Genomic DNA, 18,175 nt, shown 5'->3' with positions numbered 1-18,175 from the left:
ATGAGATACCTACAAACAAGTAAAGATTTCATTTCAATAGAGGAATCGCCTCCGTATACATCACTGTCAGTAATCACTATTTGGAAGAAAGAATTCAGCACATTAGACCTGCCCCAACTACTTGCCTTGTGAATGTGGACACATCTACTTACCTTGCGAATGTTTAAACTTTAAAGTGACACACATCACCGTAGACCAAAAGGACGAATGATCGAAAATAAAGAATGATAAGTTTGTATAGTACTACTACACCAATCCCTCGTGCATTAAGAGGTTACCCATGTAAATGGTGGGTGGAGATTAAAGGAATGCCATGTAAGACATATCCATGGGCCTACAATTAAGGAATTTAATCGAAACTGAGAGAAGCATTAGAGCCCAAAATTTGCAAGAGAGAGCATTTGAATCTTGAGATAATGTGAGGTAGAGTTCCTTACCTTTATCAAGCAATAACAATTAGAATATGTTATCATATATCAAAGAGTTATGTGATTGAAACATGTTAGAAGGTAAGAATATTACCTTGCATATATGATATAATGAAATTATGTGTGTGTGTGTGTGTGTGTGTAACTTCATTATAAGATATATATATTAGAGCTTTATGAATTCTCATTTTATAGATGTAAAATTCTTTTCTCGCAATTGTAGACTGTTGAATATAAATATACATAATTTATACAATTGAGAATTATAATATAAATCATGATAATAATGAGAATTTTTTTTTGTTGTTGTTAGTAACAAACATGAGTTAAACTACTAACATTCTTCTTTATACTATAAGAGTTATGTGCCTTGATCTTTTCCTCCGAGAATGTTATTGCAAGAAGAGGGAGATTGAGATTCAAAGGGAGCCTGACATTTCATTAAAGGCAAACTTGAAAGAGAGGGAGCAGATAGAGGATATGATTCAGTCGACCTTCAGGTGATCTCGATCGTATTGATTCTAAGGGAGTAAACCATGTTGAGATGGATTCTCTAGTGATCAATAACTTGTAGAAGTCAAGCTGCAATTCATGAATATACCTCGTGACTATGAGATTTTAATGGGCCTACACCCTGTGTACGTCATGAGGAAGTGACTACTTCCAAATGATGTCACTTGTATTTGCAGAAGTTATTAAAAGGTGATGACCTTACAATAACTTAATTTTCTATTATGATGGATATCTTACGAAGTTTATGTAAATCATGATAGATTATACTTTGCATGATGGATGTTTATATAATAAGCATTATGAGAATGCGTGTGCACATACTTTATAAACATGTTTTTGAGTACATGATGAATGTTATGTAAATTGATGTTCTAGAGGGCCATTACACAGAGTACTTGGTGAATGTCATGGGACTTGATGTTTTGGAAGGCCATTACTCAGTACTTAGTGAATATCTTGCATCTCAACTTTTTGGAAGTGTTACATCCCAATTTTAAATGCTCCTTTATAGTGAAAATTTCAAAAATTCATTGAGGACGATGAATCGCAAGGAGCAAGGTATGTTACATCCCAATTTTGGCTCCATTTGAAATGTTCATATAGCCGTTGAGGTTTCATGTGAAGTCAATTAACAAGTAAAATTAGTTACGCTCATTTGAAATGGTAAGAAGGTTAATCATTATAATTTCATATGAAGTTGGCATTAACCGTTATGATGACATTTTAATGCTAGTTTGGAAAGTTGGTTATTCATCATGAATTCATGGGAAGTAAAATGGCAATTAGTTGTTATGATAGTTCATGATTAATAACTTGTTATGGTAATTATTATTATGTTGAGGAATATGATATAATTGTGGAGAATACCCTTGCATGAGTGCATCAAGGGGTAGAAGCATTGTCAGAAATGAATTGGGCACAGGGGCACCACCATCACTAGACAAATAGGTACAAGTCTTTAACCACCATGGCTAAAGGTAAATGACTAGGTAAGCAAGAGTGTATGTAGGACAATACCATGAGCTACTTGGTCAATTTGTATAACAAGAGAATATTAAACATTTAATATCATAACCAGCTTTCTTGGTATATGGTAAAGTTGTGGTATATCTGGATTAACCTGGGTTTTGTAAATGTGGCCCTAGGCGGATTCCAGTTTCGGAATTTAGGGTATGTAAAAGTTAAATTCTTTATTTAGCTTTATTGATGATGCTATCAATTGTTAGTTATGAAATTTCCGTTAAACTGATTGTAACCATTGATCTCATTCACATGAATCTAACTATTATAACTGCCTTCTCATGAATATGAAGTGGTAATTGTAATTTTATGATATACTAGTTGTTAGTTAAGACCCAGGAAAAAGGGGTTGTTACATGAAGGCCATTGCTCAAAAAGTACTTGGTGAATATCAAATGTCAAGATTCAAGGAGAACAATACTCATGATATCAGATGTGATATCAAACCTTTTTGAGTACTTGGTGAATATCATGTGTTGATATTCTAGGAGACCAATACTCATAATATCATATTTGATATCAAACATTTTGAGTACTTGGTGAATATCTTGTGCTGATATTCTGGAAGACCAATACTCATGATATTAAATGTGATATCAGAATAAAGGAAATCTTCTAATCAAAGATTTCGCTTATGTGTAATTCCTAACATTACCAATGGTGTAATATATATCTTTTGTTTATCCTCCCTAACTAAGGAGTGTAGATGTTTGCTAGCTTTAGTAGGATATACCTATGAGATGGATTAATATAATAATGATTCATATACAATCAAGATTATTATTATATATTAATTATATCAATGAATAGACATGTCCCTTGAAGGGACATGTCTCCTCTTGGTTTATTCCTCATACAAATACTAGAGGTCGCTGCCATTTGGAAAACACGTACCAAAAATTATTGTAGTGTTAATACATGTACAGCAGATCCTCAGAAAAAATAACATCATTGAGTGCTCACGAATTTGAATTTGTATTATATTGGAGGGGAGCTCAAATTCAGCACCAAGAACCTAGCAAAGTCAAGTAAGCAAATGAAATCAATAAAATGTCTAGAAGATAATTTACAAACAGGTTGCAAGGGAAATCAGTTTTGAGTCTTCAAAATTTCGCAAACTCGGAATATTCTGTGGCCTAATTTCCAATGATATTCTTAAATCTCAAGGCTAAATTGTCAAAACATTGGCGCTAATGTCAACAAGTATTACAAGAAGCACTCACGGGCATAGGGACATTGCAATTAATGAACTCTGGGCACTGTTCATCGAAGACTGAGAGCATATCTCAATAAAATGCATGTATTTATACATGTAACAGGTTTTTAGGCAATTTCCAACAATGGGATAATTGTAGCATTACATTTAAATGGCACTGACTCAGCGGAGTGAAAAGGTAACTGAAATTCAATTAGATGGATTTCAAATAGGAGAAATAAGCTATGATTAAAATTCTTTAAAATAAATAATATAAAACAGGGCTTTACAAATGTTATACAAAGTTTAATTTGGAGAAGTTGTGAAAAATAACCTCCACGCAAATCCCCATTTTCATTGCTTTGACCAAAAACCAGCATCTTATTCGCATGGGACACCACAACTACTGGGTGCAACGTAAACATGGTTGCCCATGTTCTTATGAAGATTTTAGCTTGTACAGGTAGGGAGATAGGAAATGCAGTTCTCTGTAAGAGAGGGAAATGAGAAAAAAGTTCCAATCTCTGCAGTGATCTAATTATTACATTTTATCAAGTTTTTGCAATAATAAAGCAAGGCTTTCTTTTGTGGAGAACTTTCTATATGTAAAGAGATTCTTCTCACATTCAACAGTGTCTTGATCAAGTGAATATTTTCTCTTAAATACATTCTTGCAATTTCTTTACATTTTTTAACTTCATATGAGAAGCACTGGTCAGTCAAGAATTGTAAATAGGTTTCAGTTATGTTTTATAATGAGGAGATAAGTTTTGTTTAAAAGTGGATTGTTAAATTAGATATTAACTTTGCTATCAAAGCATAATATTTTCTTGGTAAAATTGACAAAGATAACTTTAGCCTATTCTTGATTTCCTTTCCCCAAGGGATAGGGCCATTCACCTCATTTTGGTGGCTATAACACCTAAGACCAAACAGTTATTTAGGCAGTACTGATTAAGCCAAACGCCAAGACCCTGATCAAAAGGCAACCCTGTCTTGCTGCGCCTAACACTGTTGACATTATTTCTAACAGACAACAAGAAATAGGAGAGAAAACTTACCTGCAAATAGTGTTTAAGTCATAACAAAGTGAAGCAATATGTGAAAATGCAATGGAAATTCCCTTCAAGAGAAAAGTAGTCAATGGAGTACAAGTTCATTCCTAGCAAGGTTGGGGAGAAGAGGGGAAATCATCTCCATTAAAACTTACAAACCACTTTGATGTTTAATAAGATGTGCATAACCTGTTAGGAAGGAATTGATATAGTCCTTCACTGTGCTCTTGCTCATCCATCTCATCTTCAAACTATCTGATCCAAACCCCATCATATCTACCATACGTTTAATAACTTATACCTCTACACTTCAATTTTCAACTTTTCCATGATTCCCATGTTAAAAATTGTCATTAAGGTCGAAGGCAAGCAAACTTAATGGTGTATAGAAATGCAATTTTTATGAAGTCATAATTTAGTTAAATTATATATCTTCTACCTCCTCTTGAAGGAGAGGACCTCAATTGGTTTTTGAACCTGGCTTGGGCATTCAATTTACATCCACAAATAGAAGCTGAACTGTCCTTTGAAATTGACATCACCTTTCTAAGGATTTTCTTCCGCCAAATTTTATTGTTCACAAAATAAATAAAAATTACTGTGGTTGATCCTCCCCCTCCCAGCAGAACCGCTACCCTAGTATGGGCCCTAATTATATAAATAGAATAATTAAATGATGTCTTGGCCAATCAGCATCATAATAGGTATTGGTTGGTGAAAGGGTGCATGTTACAAGTATTAAAGAGAAGTCGATTGGAGTTTATTTTATCAAGTACTAATTGAATATTATTGCTATTCACAAAAGACCACAGCAGAACCAGGAAAAGATCAAAAATGATGGATGAGAAGCTTTACAAGGCATTATTTCAGACCTATGATTAAATTTTATTTGTAGATTATAAGATGATTTAAAGAAGCATTATTGAAGAACTATGAGGGGAGATTGTTGATGATACTACGAAGATTTAAACAAGTTTTCTTTTAGCAGATTTGTAGAAGATGATTAGACCTTGATTCAAGAAGAAAATCAAGCCTTGTCACTTTATTCTTTTGTGCATTGGTGCCTCGTTTTCAAAGAGATTGGTGTATTGTGCTAAGTTGATGCTCAGCTAAGAGCATACGTGTCTCTAATGGTTTAGTGGCTAAGAATATCAAACCTTGTCACTTTATTCTTTTGGAGGTGGATGTGTTGTTTTCAAAGGGATTGGTGTCTCTTGCTGAGTTGTTGCTCAATTATTAGAATTGGTGCCTTTTGATGTGAGTTTTATGCTAGTTCAAAATGCACGATGAAACACTCAATGTTTCAAGACAATACCAAATACTAAATCCTCTCTTGAAAAAAGACACATGTATGCTAAAAATTGCAAAGAAAGATCATCAGGGCAACTTCAAGGTTCCTTTAAACTATGGATACTCACTTAGTGGCAATAATGTGATTTGCTGGTATCATGAGGATACTTACACTAGTTCACCAAGATTCATCAACTTCAATTATGAATGATATGGCTTCACGATGTGCAATGGAAATAATTTGATTTCCAACTCAAGAAATGAAATGCAAATGGACTTAATCTTAGGAATCTAGATTACTTCTATGCTTCCATAGAATAAACTTGTGAATATTCCTTTAAGTATATTGGACATGGTATTTTCATCAACTCCACCAACCTAGTGCAATCTTCAAAGGTATGCTCAAAAGACGTTCAAATCACTATCATTGCATCAACACCATCAATGTCTACATATCTATGTGCAAGAATTGAAGCTAAGTTCATAATAATTTCATTCAACCACACAAGGTAAGGCTGCTTACAATCAATGAGCAGCTAGTGGTTTTGTCTATATATGAGTACCAAAAGGATGTATTCACAATTATTTTCTGCTTTGGGAAAACTTTCTATGTCCAATGAGATTCTTCTCCACATTCAACAATGTTTTGATTGAATGAATGTTTTTGTCTTAAATACATTCTTGCAATTTCTTTCCATTTTTTAACTTCATATCAAAAGTACTGGTCATTCAAGCAATTGTATATGTTTTGGGGATGAAACTAGCCAATCTATCTCTGGCAATAGCCATAGTTCCACCCTTGTCCTCTTAAGTATAAAGATTTCCATAATAGTCGGCAAAAGCTTTTAATACCCCTTCTTGATTATGGATATCCTTACCATTGTCTTGAATTTGGTCCACTCTAATTTTGGCTTCCTTTGCCTTTAGCATGTTAAAGAAGTATTTGGACCCTCTATCCCCATGCTAACTCAATTGAGCCTAGCTCTAATTCTAGCCCCTTGAATTTTTCGGCGTTGGTGTCATCTCAAGGCATCTCTAGTTAGATATGCTTCCTCAACAAGATTCTCATCTTCTGCATAGTTTTGAGCCACTTTTTCCAATGCTAGAAGCTTATTCTATAGACTAAGCTCTTATTTTTTCCTATCCATAGCTCTTTTCTTCCCAATTGTTTGGTAAAGAGCCTTCCATGAAGTGATATATTTCCATGCTTGGATGGCACTGCTTTTAGACTCTAATTTATTATTGAACCAATTAATTATTTTAACTGGTTGACCCACACTTACATCTTCTAACAAAGAGATGTTTAAGTAGAAGTTGTCCCCCTTGCCCTAACTCTTAGGAGGGTCACCTATCGTAGAGATTTTGGTAAGTATTGGGTGTTGATCAAACATAGAGTACAAGGTGACAATGATAGGAGCATTGTGTAAACCCAACTCAAATCTAAAAAGATCCTTATTTGCATAAAACCTATCCAGTCTACAAAATATTCTTTTCGCTCTGTTTTGAAAGTTGGACCATGCGAACCAAATATCTTTATGCTCATTTTTAGTTCCACCGAGGGGACAAAAAGTTTTAAGTTTATTAGTCATTATGTTCCAATAGAAGTCTTCATTACCTTTCCATGCAAATTTGTTACCCCCTACTTTATCACAGGGTGTTGTCACCATATTGAAGTCACCTCCCATAATCCAAGCAACCTTTGGATGATCACTTAACCAATTCCAAAGGTCAATCCTTTCTTTGTATTCATTTGGGGCATATACATTGCAACCCCCAAATTCCTTGTCCTTACAAGTAAGCTTAATCCAAACTGCGCTGTTGCAAGGCGAGGTTCCCCAATCTATAATATTCTTGTTCCAGTTAGGGCCAACCATGATGGAGGCTCCTCCTTTTCCTTTTGGGTGGGTGGTGGAGAATGAATCGGCAACGCTCTAGATGCATCTAAGGGCGATGTCAAGCCCAAACCCAATAGCCTTCACCTCTTCAATTAGTAGGATATCTATTCCTCTATTGGCTCTTAAGAATCTTTTGATAATGTATTTCCTATCAGGGAATTCTAGACCCCTCACATTCCAAGAGGCAATTTGTAACTCCATTAAGTACTATCATTCAAAGTGGTCTCTTCTGAGGCTTTAAAGCCTTTGAACTAGGGAGATGAGTTTTTTGCTTTTTGTTTTCCTTAGGCATATTGGTGGAGCCCTTGGGTCTTCCTCTCTTCCTAGAAGGTTTTTCTGTGTTATCTCCTTTGTCTAGGTCTTCAACACATATCAGAGTAACACTCTCCTTCCTAGGCCTCTTTTTTTTAATTGTGCTTTGAATTCAAACAGTTGGCCTTCTTCTTTACTACCATTAGCAAAACGGTTGATGATATTATCAAGGATGGGTGGGGAGGAAGCAGTAGGAGAGATATTCCAATCCATAGTTCGGTTCTCCTTCAGTGGATCAATTACAAACTTAGCACGGATTACTATAACATCAAAATCTTGGAGCCCATCATCTCCTGAAAAGTAGTCCTTGGGCTCTAAGTGGTTGGACACACAATTCTTTGTGTTCCTCGTGTTGCCCAAGGCATTTACATCACCTGATTTTGGAGCAGATGACAGATTTTGGAGCAAATCGCACATGACAAATTTTGGCCTCAACCTGTCTGAGGCAAGTCTCCTAATCTTTTCAAGGGCTAATTGTTGGGCATTAGTTGTTATGTGTTTAGGCTTGGACTGAGGCTTTCCCAATCCAAAATCTATGGAATCGTTGTCAGGGAGGCCTGTAATGATTGGGGGCAGGGGATCAAAAATAGGAGATCCTTTGCTACTGTTGTTCACAAATTTCGCTTCTAGTTCATCCAATTCATTCTGGATTTGCATATTGGAGGAGAGGTAGAGCTTTATTTGTGGCACCGGTTGGGCCTCGAAAGTGCCCTTCTTATTGTCTCCTATTGTAGTTTCAAGTTTGATAACAAGGCAATCTCTTCTTCTATGGCCCTCCTTGCATAAGAAACATACGTTATACCCTCCAACCAAGGTGACTAGGCAAGAAAAGAGTTGATTGTCAATGTCCAAGGTTAGAGTCTCTGAAATATCAATACTGGGGTTAATGGCTATGAGCACACGAGCATCTAGATGGGATAAAATGGTGTTAGACTAGTTAATTCGAATAACATTGCCAATTAGGGTTAGAGCTTGATGCAAAAGGTTCCAAAGAAAAGGTGGAACATTCCCCACCGAGATCCACCTAGGGCATGAAACGGCCACAACTTCGTCAAGAACTACATCAAGAGATTGCTCTGAACACACTATGCCCTATTTTCCAATATTGTCCATCTACCACGTCTTTTTAATGTTTAGGATTGCAAAAGAAAACAATAAATAAGCTTTTTTGAATGAGCCGAAAGTATGAGAACTGAAATCCAAATTTTTTTACCTAGAAATTTTGAGTCCAGTAGTTCATAAACTTTCTAGAAGGGAGGTTGTTAATATCTTGAGCAACCAAGAAAATCGTTGCATCCCTAAGTCTATTTTTCTCTGAATTAATGGCAAGTTGCATGGAAATATTAGGTCTGATAACCAAAGATCTAGCATTAGAAATCTTACCTCGACTCTCGTTCAGGCCTGGTTGAATGGTATTCCCTGCGGTAGCTTGTAGAAGCCTACTCCATCAGGGATTGCAATCTTGTTTTGCACAAATTCTTTGAACGATTTCCTTTTCATCTCACTGGTATGAAGCTCTTGTCCACAATTAACCGACATCGTTTTCTCCTTTGTAATCTTCATTCCATAACTTTTGATGGCATTAGAGCCCATAAAATGCAAGTATAGCCTAACCGGCTAGCATAAATAAATATGAGGACCTACCACCTCCAGAAGGGCCTCCTCAAAGAATGTGCCTCAATTGCAAAGCGTAGTCTCAATAGAAAAATTCTAATTCATAATGCTTATGTTGCATTTGAAATATAACATTTAATTATTATAACCCACCTTTTAATGCACGCATTAAAATATAAAGTATACTTAATTAAACACTTATATCTCCCTTTTAAATAGTACTTCATCACTTATTATAAAGTATACTTTTAAAACATTTAAAACTCCCTTTTAAACAAAATGTAGTTACACCATAAAGTTATACTTATCATTATGATGCACTTTATTAAATGTTTTTGAAGATATTAAATGGCCCCTTCCAATGATGACTCAACCCTCAACTTAAGTGAAATTATGAAATTATAAAGTCAAATTATAACAATTCATTTAATGTTTATATAATAATTTGGCCACTAAAATAATAATAACTCTCAAAATACTTATTATTTAAATATGTTGTCTGAAAAGGAGTCACTTATTATTTACCCACGTGACCAAATGCACTTTCCAAAAATAGAAAGGGTCCCACTCAATCATCATCAAACTTACCATAAACATTAAGTACATGAAGCTAAGCCCAAACGAAGTCCAAACTAGAGCATACTGAATTGTGGAGAAGACAAAGACCCTCCCATAACTGAGCCTATTCCTAAGAAGTCCCTCTATCCACAATAATAAGCCTACGAGGTACACAATAATAGGCTAACAACTCATCTTCTGACCTAGCTAAAAAGGGGGCATTATAGTCTGCCCTCCCTAAAATTGTATGTGCCAAATCAATCTCAAAAACTAATAACACATCAATCCACCTACATCCCAAGGGTAAGAATATATGATGTCCCCACGGTCACTAACCAGCTCCTATAACATCACTAGTACAACTGACAAAACCTACCAAACTGAACCAATCTAACTGTAGATATCACAAGAGTAAACAACTCAAAGGGAAGCAACTTTGTAAGAAAACAAACCTTACTTCCCCAAAATGTGCAAAGTGAGCTGCCATACACTCTATCTAATGCATGTGCAACTGAACTATGCACCTGAAAGAGACTACAGACATGAGGATCCAAACTAAAACCATATGTAATCAGCACCATGTACAAATCCTAGAACTCCTCTAGGAGCTCCTCCTGAAACCCCAATGCACTAGAAGGACCCCAAATTACACTAAACTCACAGCCATCCCTCTTGTGGAGATAAAAACATCTGGAGGTGTCTGTAACATGACTACTATCTCCATCTACTGCTTGGTTTTCAAGGATGTTTTGGAATCCATCTTGCAACCGCTAATGCCATCTATTGCAGATGGCAAATACTCATCTCACAAAGGATGGTAAAACCTCGAAACAGATCCACATTGATGCCTCATCGAAACCTATATGTCTAGATAAGAGAAGTAGCGATGAGTATTCCCTACACAGTCCCGATGAAAAGCTCCCACCTTGGCCAAACATTGATTGTCATAGCCCTAAATGTAACCCATGTCAACTAGCTCATCATCATCAACATCAGCAGTGGATGTAACCATAGGAGAACCTTAAGCAACTTGTGGTTCTCTGCTGCTCTCAACAGATGCAATCATCCCAATTGCATCATCTGCACCTATAACTGCAATGAATGTAGCCACATCCTTGTCATAATTTGTGGATATATGAACATCATCAACTGCTGCTATAGGAAACTGAACTATGTCTCCAGATGGTGTAAATTGTGCCCATCTCAACATGGGTGAGTGATCTACATTAGCCTCAAAAAGAAAATTGTTATAAGACAATGTTGCATCCATCTCAAACAAAGGATCGTCCACAAAGTGAACCTCATCATGTTGATCTATATTATAACATGGTGTCTCTACAACACTCACCTTACAACCAACAACATGTGTCATATCATCAGTGCACACATCAACAACCACATGCATACTAACTAATAAACACTTCAATAGATGGCTCAACTAGTAATGCAGAAATTGCTGATATAAAAGAATCTTCAGTCACTTCTGCGAAGGTTGTATGTCCATCCAAAATCCAATCCTGGGACATTTTACAAACCACTAAGTTTTCTGATTTATTTTCCCAAGTCTGATTTGGAAAATCAGATTTACCATGGCTCACATTTGAATCACATATCTCATTTCTAACATCCAAGACATGATTGTCAACACTAGGAAACTACATGCAACCATCTTTCACACAAGGAAGGCATGTTATCTCATGCATAGGCTCACCATTATGAAATTTGCCATTAAAATCAGAACTTCTATTCTTATTTGAATAAGTGTTTGCTTCATTTTTCTTTGAAAACAAAGGACCCAATATTTTTGCATGTCGTAGAAGCCCTAATATTTTTTTTTTATAGTCCTAAAAGGCATTACTATACTGTTGAAAGGCATGCATGAGCTCTGCAATGAGATCCTGAAAGGCATGCATCAGCTCGTCACTCAAATATCTCCTATAAGAGTTCTATGAAATTTACTTTCCAACCCCCAACAGGATGGCAGGAAACTGCTATGATACCACTCTAAAGAGCCTTGCTAGCTCTGATACCGCTAAATGAAGCCCTACAGGTTCTCCAAAATATTTACAGTATTTCTATATTCTGCCATGGATGGATTTAATCTATCATTGAGTTTTTACCGCCCCTTGAATTGTCCTCACCCTCTTCTTAACTAAAATGCTTCCACACAATCTAGCAAATTCATAGGCCCACGTAACATTGTAATGTCCCAGTTTAGGAGCAATGCAATAACCACAAAAATGTAATTCCTTTATACCACTCGCGATGCCCCCTCAATTTATCTCTTAGGGTTTTGGGACCTTTACTGATCGCTTCAATTGCAAGAGACTTCTTCTATTAAGCCCTTTGCAAATACAAGGTTTAATTCTTTAATATGCAAGACATAGATTATTGACAAAACTTGTATAATAATGATAACCTTTATCAATCGTTCTAACTTGTAAACTGTTATATAGCGAAAGCACTACTACTAATGTATAAAATGATTCTAAATATGAAGATAAATATAGAATGTAATATAATTGCAGTGCGCTGCTGATGTGTAAACCAGACCTGGATATGTGTGGAATTGAATATACGGATATTGGTATATCAAGCCAATGTAAATGAACTGCTAGGTCTAGATCTCCTTAATATAAATGCAATATTCTGATTCGCTGAATAGTGGATACTATGATTCGTAATTTTTATCAAATAATATTGAGAATATGATATATTGTACAAGTATAAACAAGATCACTGTTTCTGATTTATACTTATTGTGAGCATAATTCTTATTTATTCTAATATGAAGTGTGTGTGTGTACCGTCTTGCTGTTCCTGATATCACTGGTTGTATATATGCAAGAAAATTGTTGCTGACCTGAGAATGTATGCGGCTGCTCATATCTTCTTTGAAATATTTGGGAATTTTTCTTTGAAATATTACAACCATATCAGATGGTGTACATATACCTTCCCGAAGGGGCTCGTCGGCTACATAACAATTACTGACAACATGCTAATCTACCCATCGGCTAATTTATAACTTTACTGACAACACTTAATTGATCTGATCAGACATCATTCTATCGCTGTTTCAGATGTTTGGCTCAATACCTATGTTTAAGTATATGATGATATTCCTGATATTAAACTATGCACTCATGCAAACTGGATATCTGACTTATGCTGACGTAGAGCCATCCAATTTTAGATACTATTGAATAGAAATAAATCTCCACTTGTTTTCAAACACAACCCTTCATGTAATATGTTTACCTCCAAATCCTTTAAGAGTCACCAAATTTCATAATCACATGCCTTTGGTTCATAGATCGGCCCTTCAATGTTTATTTATTAATTTAAATTTACATTTCTTCATTCCTGATTGCCCCCCTATAATTTTGTGTTCTAGCACCAACGATCAAAAGGAAGTGGGCTATTCAAAGTCAGTTTTAGTTGATTTTTCTAATTCTTCATGATGAGTCAACCATATTATGTTATTGGAATATTGCATTATATATACCAGGGATAGCACCTGGTATTGGTCAGGTTTGAACCCTGCACCGATTTTGGTCCAGTTCTCCTGTGGGTACTCCTAGTCTGGTCCTTGAAGTATATGACGCTATCATAACAAGTTTAACATGTTTTTATTGATTACATGATACTATGTGACATTCTAATCTTGAATCATGTTCTAGGCTGCATACATATACATATACATATACATATACATATACATATACATATACATATACATATATATATATATATATATATATAAACACATTGATATATATTTATACATATATATAAAAAAAAATTTATATATATATATATATATATATAAACACATTGATATATATTTATACATACACATGCCTAATTTTACATTGATTTTGTACAACAAACCAAAACTTTATTTCAAAATTCTGTCAAACGATGAACCAGGTTCTCACACCTGAAACTGGATGCGAACCTGAAACGTAAACTTACTATATTAGCAATAATCACTGTTATCTCCCATCCTTATTAGCATTGCCATAACTGAAAATATTAAATGCTATTCTACATATTGGATGTAGCAGATGAATTGCCGTATGTCTGGCCATAATCCAGCTTCTGCTTAGTCGGATTTCACATGTACTTTCGATGGGGACATCATAAATATCTTGTTCTTTCATTTTACTGACCAAAAAGGAATCTTACTCTAGCGGTTACTCAGTAAAATTGCTATATTACTGCCATGGTTAGAGATAGGATGCTACACGAAATCAGAGTTTTGAAAAAAAAAAGTGTGCTTAAAATACAACATATATTGAAGATAAAATAAACAAATGTCATATGATCATATCAACATATGTAGGTCATCGTTTAAAAATGTTCCATATAATAAACATTTAAAAATCATATAAAAGAATCAAGAATATTTACTGAATACATACGTCATCTGTGTTGATGGTTCCCCAATAGACTGACCAGCAATAACACCTACAGGTTCCCCTGGTTGGGCAAGGCTTGTGATATACTTGAGCCTCATCAAATTCAGAAAATTCCTTCGATCCTCCAAGTTAAGAGTTTGCCTCTTCTCCTTTGAAAGACTACTGATAAAACTTTGTGCTTTTTTTTTCAGAGCTTCAGGTAATTCAGTTGCATGGCTCTCTGAAACCAGAGACTTCCCTTTGTTTGAAGACTGTTGAACTAATTCATCAAATTGGTCCTCACCAAGCCTCTGTATGACTAGTTTTTGATTCTAAGATGTATAAAGATCACTATTAGAAATTTCCCAAATAAAAAAGAACTAACAAATTTAAAGACTAAGACAATGGTGATATAAATTTTAGAGCTTACAGCGGCAAGAACATCAAACTGAGTCAAGCAGCTAGTCTTCATAACATCCACCCCATCTTCTCCATAGTAAAACTGGATGATAGAACCATCTGAATCTCTTACAGTGTAATCATAGTACACCTTCAAACATTCAAGATTTTTTATAAGGCACCGCTGCAAATAACCACTACGAGATGTTTTTACAGCAGTGTCAACAAGCCTGTAAGATGCACTTAATTAGTAATTCTCTAACTAAAATTTATTATATTTGTAAGATAAGACCTAACAAAACCAAGCGAAGAGACCAAAGTAAACTGACAACTATGACAAAGAAACCAAGCAAACTGCAATTACCTATATTCATGATTAATTATCCGTTCATTACAACTTTCCAACTATAAGCCATGTCCGCAATAAACAAGAAATTAAATTAAAAAATTCAATTGATTTGGAATATTCCATTTATCATCCATTTTGCTCACTTCTAGTACCCAATGCTTCATTAAAGACAATAATAAGATGAAAAAGACAATAATAAGATGAAATAAACCAAAATTCTAGAGCTATATACTTGAAAAAAATATGAGGTCTAAGAGTATGGCTTGAAGAAAAATGTACTAAAAAACCATGAATAGGAAAAGACATTCATTGCAATCCACATAAACAGCACAAAGAAAATGAGACTAAAATTACAACCGGATTGTGATGGCAAAAATAGGACAAGCAACTTGCTAGCATAGAATAGAAGATAAGGTAATCCATATGTCCATAAGTACCCCTCTGGAACACACAGAAAAATGGCAACATAAATTGCACAATTAGCAGTAACCCGAAATCCTAGAAATGGTATTTCACTGGAAAAATTCAGAACAGTATGGGAAGAGAAATGGAAAAGGACTAATACATGGGCTGACAGGTGTGGACACATCCCTACAGAACTTTGCTTTGACCTCAAAACAAAAAAGGGCAGCAGTTTATGGAAAATAAAGGATATAAATATACTTCAAAGATCATTTATGAAAACTAATCAGTTTTTGATATATTTACTTCAGTAGTATAGTTTATAGAAAAAAGTTGAAACTTAACCAATCACACCTGTCCTTTGCGAGTCAAAAACCATTGAAAAGTTTACAGATCCTTTATAACCAAAACTAATCAGTGTTTGTTAGCTTTACTTCAGTTATATACTTTAACTTCATATAAACAAGTTGACATTAAAACAATCACACTTGTCAATTCGGACTCAAAGGATGCTATTGACTGTTGGAAACCTAATTTTGACTTCTGAATCTGAAAATTCAAACATACAATGAGATTTTAATTTTTGACACTCAAAGTTTGTAAGCTGTAAAACAAACACAGGCGAATTCATTAAGTGCGGCATTAACTCATATAGGACACAGCAAGGGGGAGATATTGAAAAACAAATAAAATCAAATAGTCTCATGATAACGATAAGAAAGCATTCATTATATGCATTATAGATCCTTAACACATTACATTAGAGTTGAACAAATTACAAAAAAAATATAGCTTTTGTAATTAATTATCAATTTGCAAATTATGTATACCATGGAAAAACAAAGTTAAAAACAACAAAATGCTCAAAGACAGAAAATTTCAGTAACAAAATCAGGGAAAAAAAGCTGCTACCTCTGAGCTTGCAAAGAGGTTGTGCATTCGATGAGCCTATCTCCCTTCTCCCAATATTGTAGTTATTGGCACAAACAACATTGATTACCTTACTTTGTATGGGGATCAAAAAGAAGGTTGCCTCTATAAGACCACTAAATCTTCCTGCCAGCGTATTACCTTTTCAAATGTGTATTTTAAGCTCAATTTCTCAGCCGTTACCTCATCACAAATAGGTATCCTTGATCTAAGAAAATGGACACTAGTTTAGAAAGAAATTCAACTGTTTGGGAACAGTCCTACATTTGAAAGAGAAAGATGCCTCTCCACCTATTGAACACTGAAAATGTGCTGCCCACAAAAGCTTAAAAAACTTGTAATTTTAGGATCCAACTGGAGCTCTTTATTCACTATAAGTTAAAACTGATATTTTCCCACTGAAAGCTTTACTGTTCTATCACTGAAAATGGCTGAATCATGCTAACAATAAACAGTTGATGTCATTTGCACTGAGCAATAAAAGGGAGTTCAAAATGTATGTGTGAGAATTTAAAGATCAAGTGTCATGTGACTGGTAACTCTGAAATCATGCTCCAAACTTGCAAATTTGAAAAAAACTGAGAACTGCTCCTTTCGGACAAAGGAAACCGCCATCTTGAGAGGTACAATGGAGCTTAAAATCCTGGGAATTGTTTTATTGATTTTACTTTAAAACTGTTGAAAATTTTATATTAGATAGTAGATGGATACTTTCTCATCTTGCAGGGATATCCATAAATTTAATCTGCAGATCTGAATTTATCAGAGTATAAATCTGATATATATATATATATATATATAGACATACATGCATATATGTATATATATATACATAGATATATATATATATATATATATATATATATATATATATATATACACATACACATGTGTGTGTGTGTGTATACATACATATATACATATATGTATATATGTGTATATATATGTATGTATGTATATGTATGTATATATTTATGTATGTATATGTATGTATGTATGTATGTATATGTGTGTGTGTGTGTGTGCATCAATCCTTAGAGGGATGTCGAGACATGTACATTACTCCAAGGTGTCGTTTCTTAACAGCCACTAGTGAACTGATAATGATATGCGATCTAGAATGTGTATAACACACGATCTGCACTATGATGTGATCAATGGCATTATTAGGATATATGCGATCTGCATTAGGATCAATACAATATGCAATCAGTTTGAAACTTTGATACAACATTAATTAACAATAACCTTAATCACTGTTTCAGTCAGAAGTTTACCATTTGCAATATGTCATTGTTATATAATATATAATCTTGTTGTCCATGTTTAAAGTATGGCTTCTTTGTTATGCATCTAAACATTTAGCATATAGTATTATTATGAAGATACTACAAATCTGAAACTAAAACAAGTACATTACATCTGCAAACTTTATCACTGCTCTTGATTTGGAAACCCCTTGTCAAGACTTACATTTTCAGATTTTCTATTAATATTAAATTACATTAAAAAAATTGACGTACCCAAGTACCCATGTCCCCTATTTTGAGAAATAGTTGTACCCGCACTTGAAGTACACATGTAGCCCGTCCCTGTGCAACCTTGGCTATTCATCTTTGGTGAAACTCTTTTGGGGAGGTTGAGTTGTTGCTTAACTTTCAGCCCTAGGACAAAAACTCCTATGGCGAAGATTGGTTTCAATAGTTTGGAGGCAACGGATAAATTAATTTGTGCAATATGTGACAGTGAAGCAATCAAATATTAAGAGTGTTCTCTGTGCAGGCTAAAGGGATTTAAATATCATATTTTGAT

General features: G+C 34.7%; 1 protein-coding gene across 2 annotated transcripts in view; it reads right to left on the bottom strand.

Moving 5' to 3' along the window:
• Positions 1–18,175, bottom strand: part of NRPA1 (nuclear RNA polymerase A1) — a 249,193-nt gene that overhangs the window by 19,101 nt on the left and 211,917 nt on the right. For both annotated transcript variants that reach the window (XM_089807317.1, XM_089807318.1), the window contains 2 exons: positions 14,714–14,912; positions 14,308–14,615 (listed from right to left, as the gene is read on the bottom strand). In XM_089807317.1, coding sequence (XP_089663443.1) covers positions 14,308–14,615; positions 14,714–14,912 — 507 coding nt within the window. The remainder of the gene's footprint in view (positions 1–14,307; positions 14,616–14,713; positions 14,913–18,175) is intronic.

The sequence above is a fragment of the Cupressus sempervirens genome, chromosome 10 (assembly GCF_028749045.1).
Source record: "Cupressus sempervirens isolate cs-2001-9-10 chromosome 10, ASM2874904v1, whole genome shotgun sequence".
NCBI lineage: Eukaryota > Viridiplantae > Streptophyta > Pinopsida > Cupressales > Cupressaceae > Cupressus > Cupressus sempervirens.
Note: the sequence above shows the minus strand (reverse complement) of the source record. Positions and strands in the feature narration are given on the sequence as shown.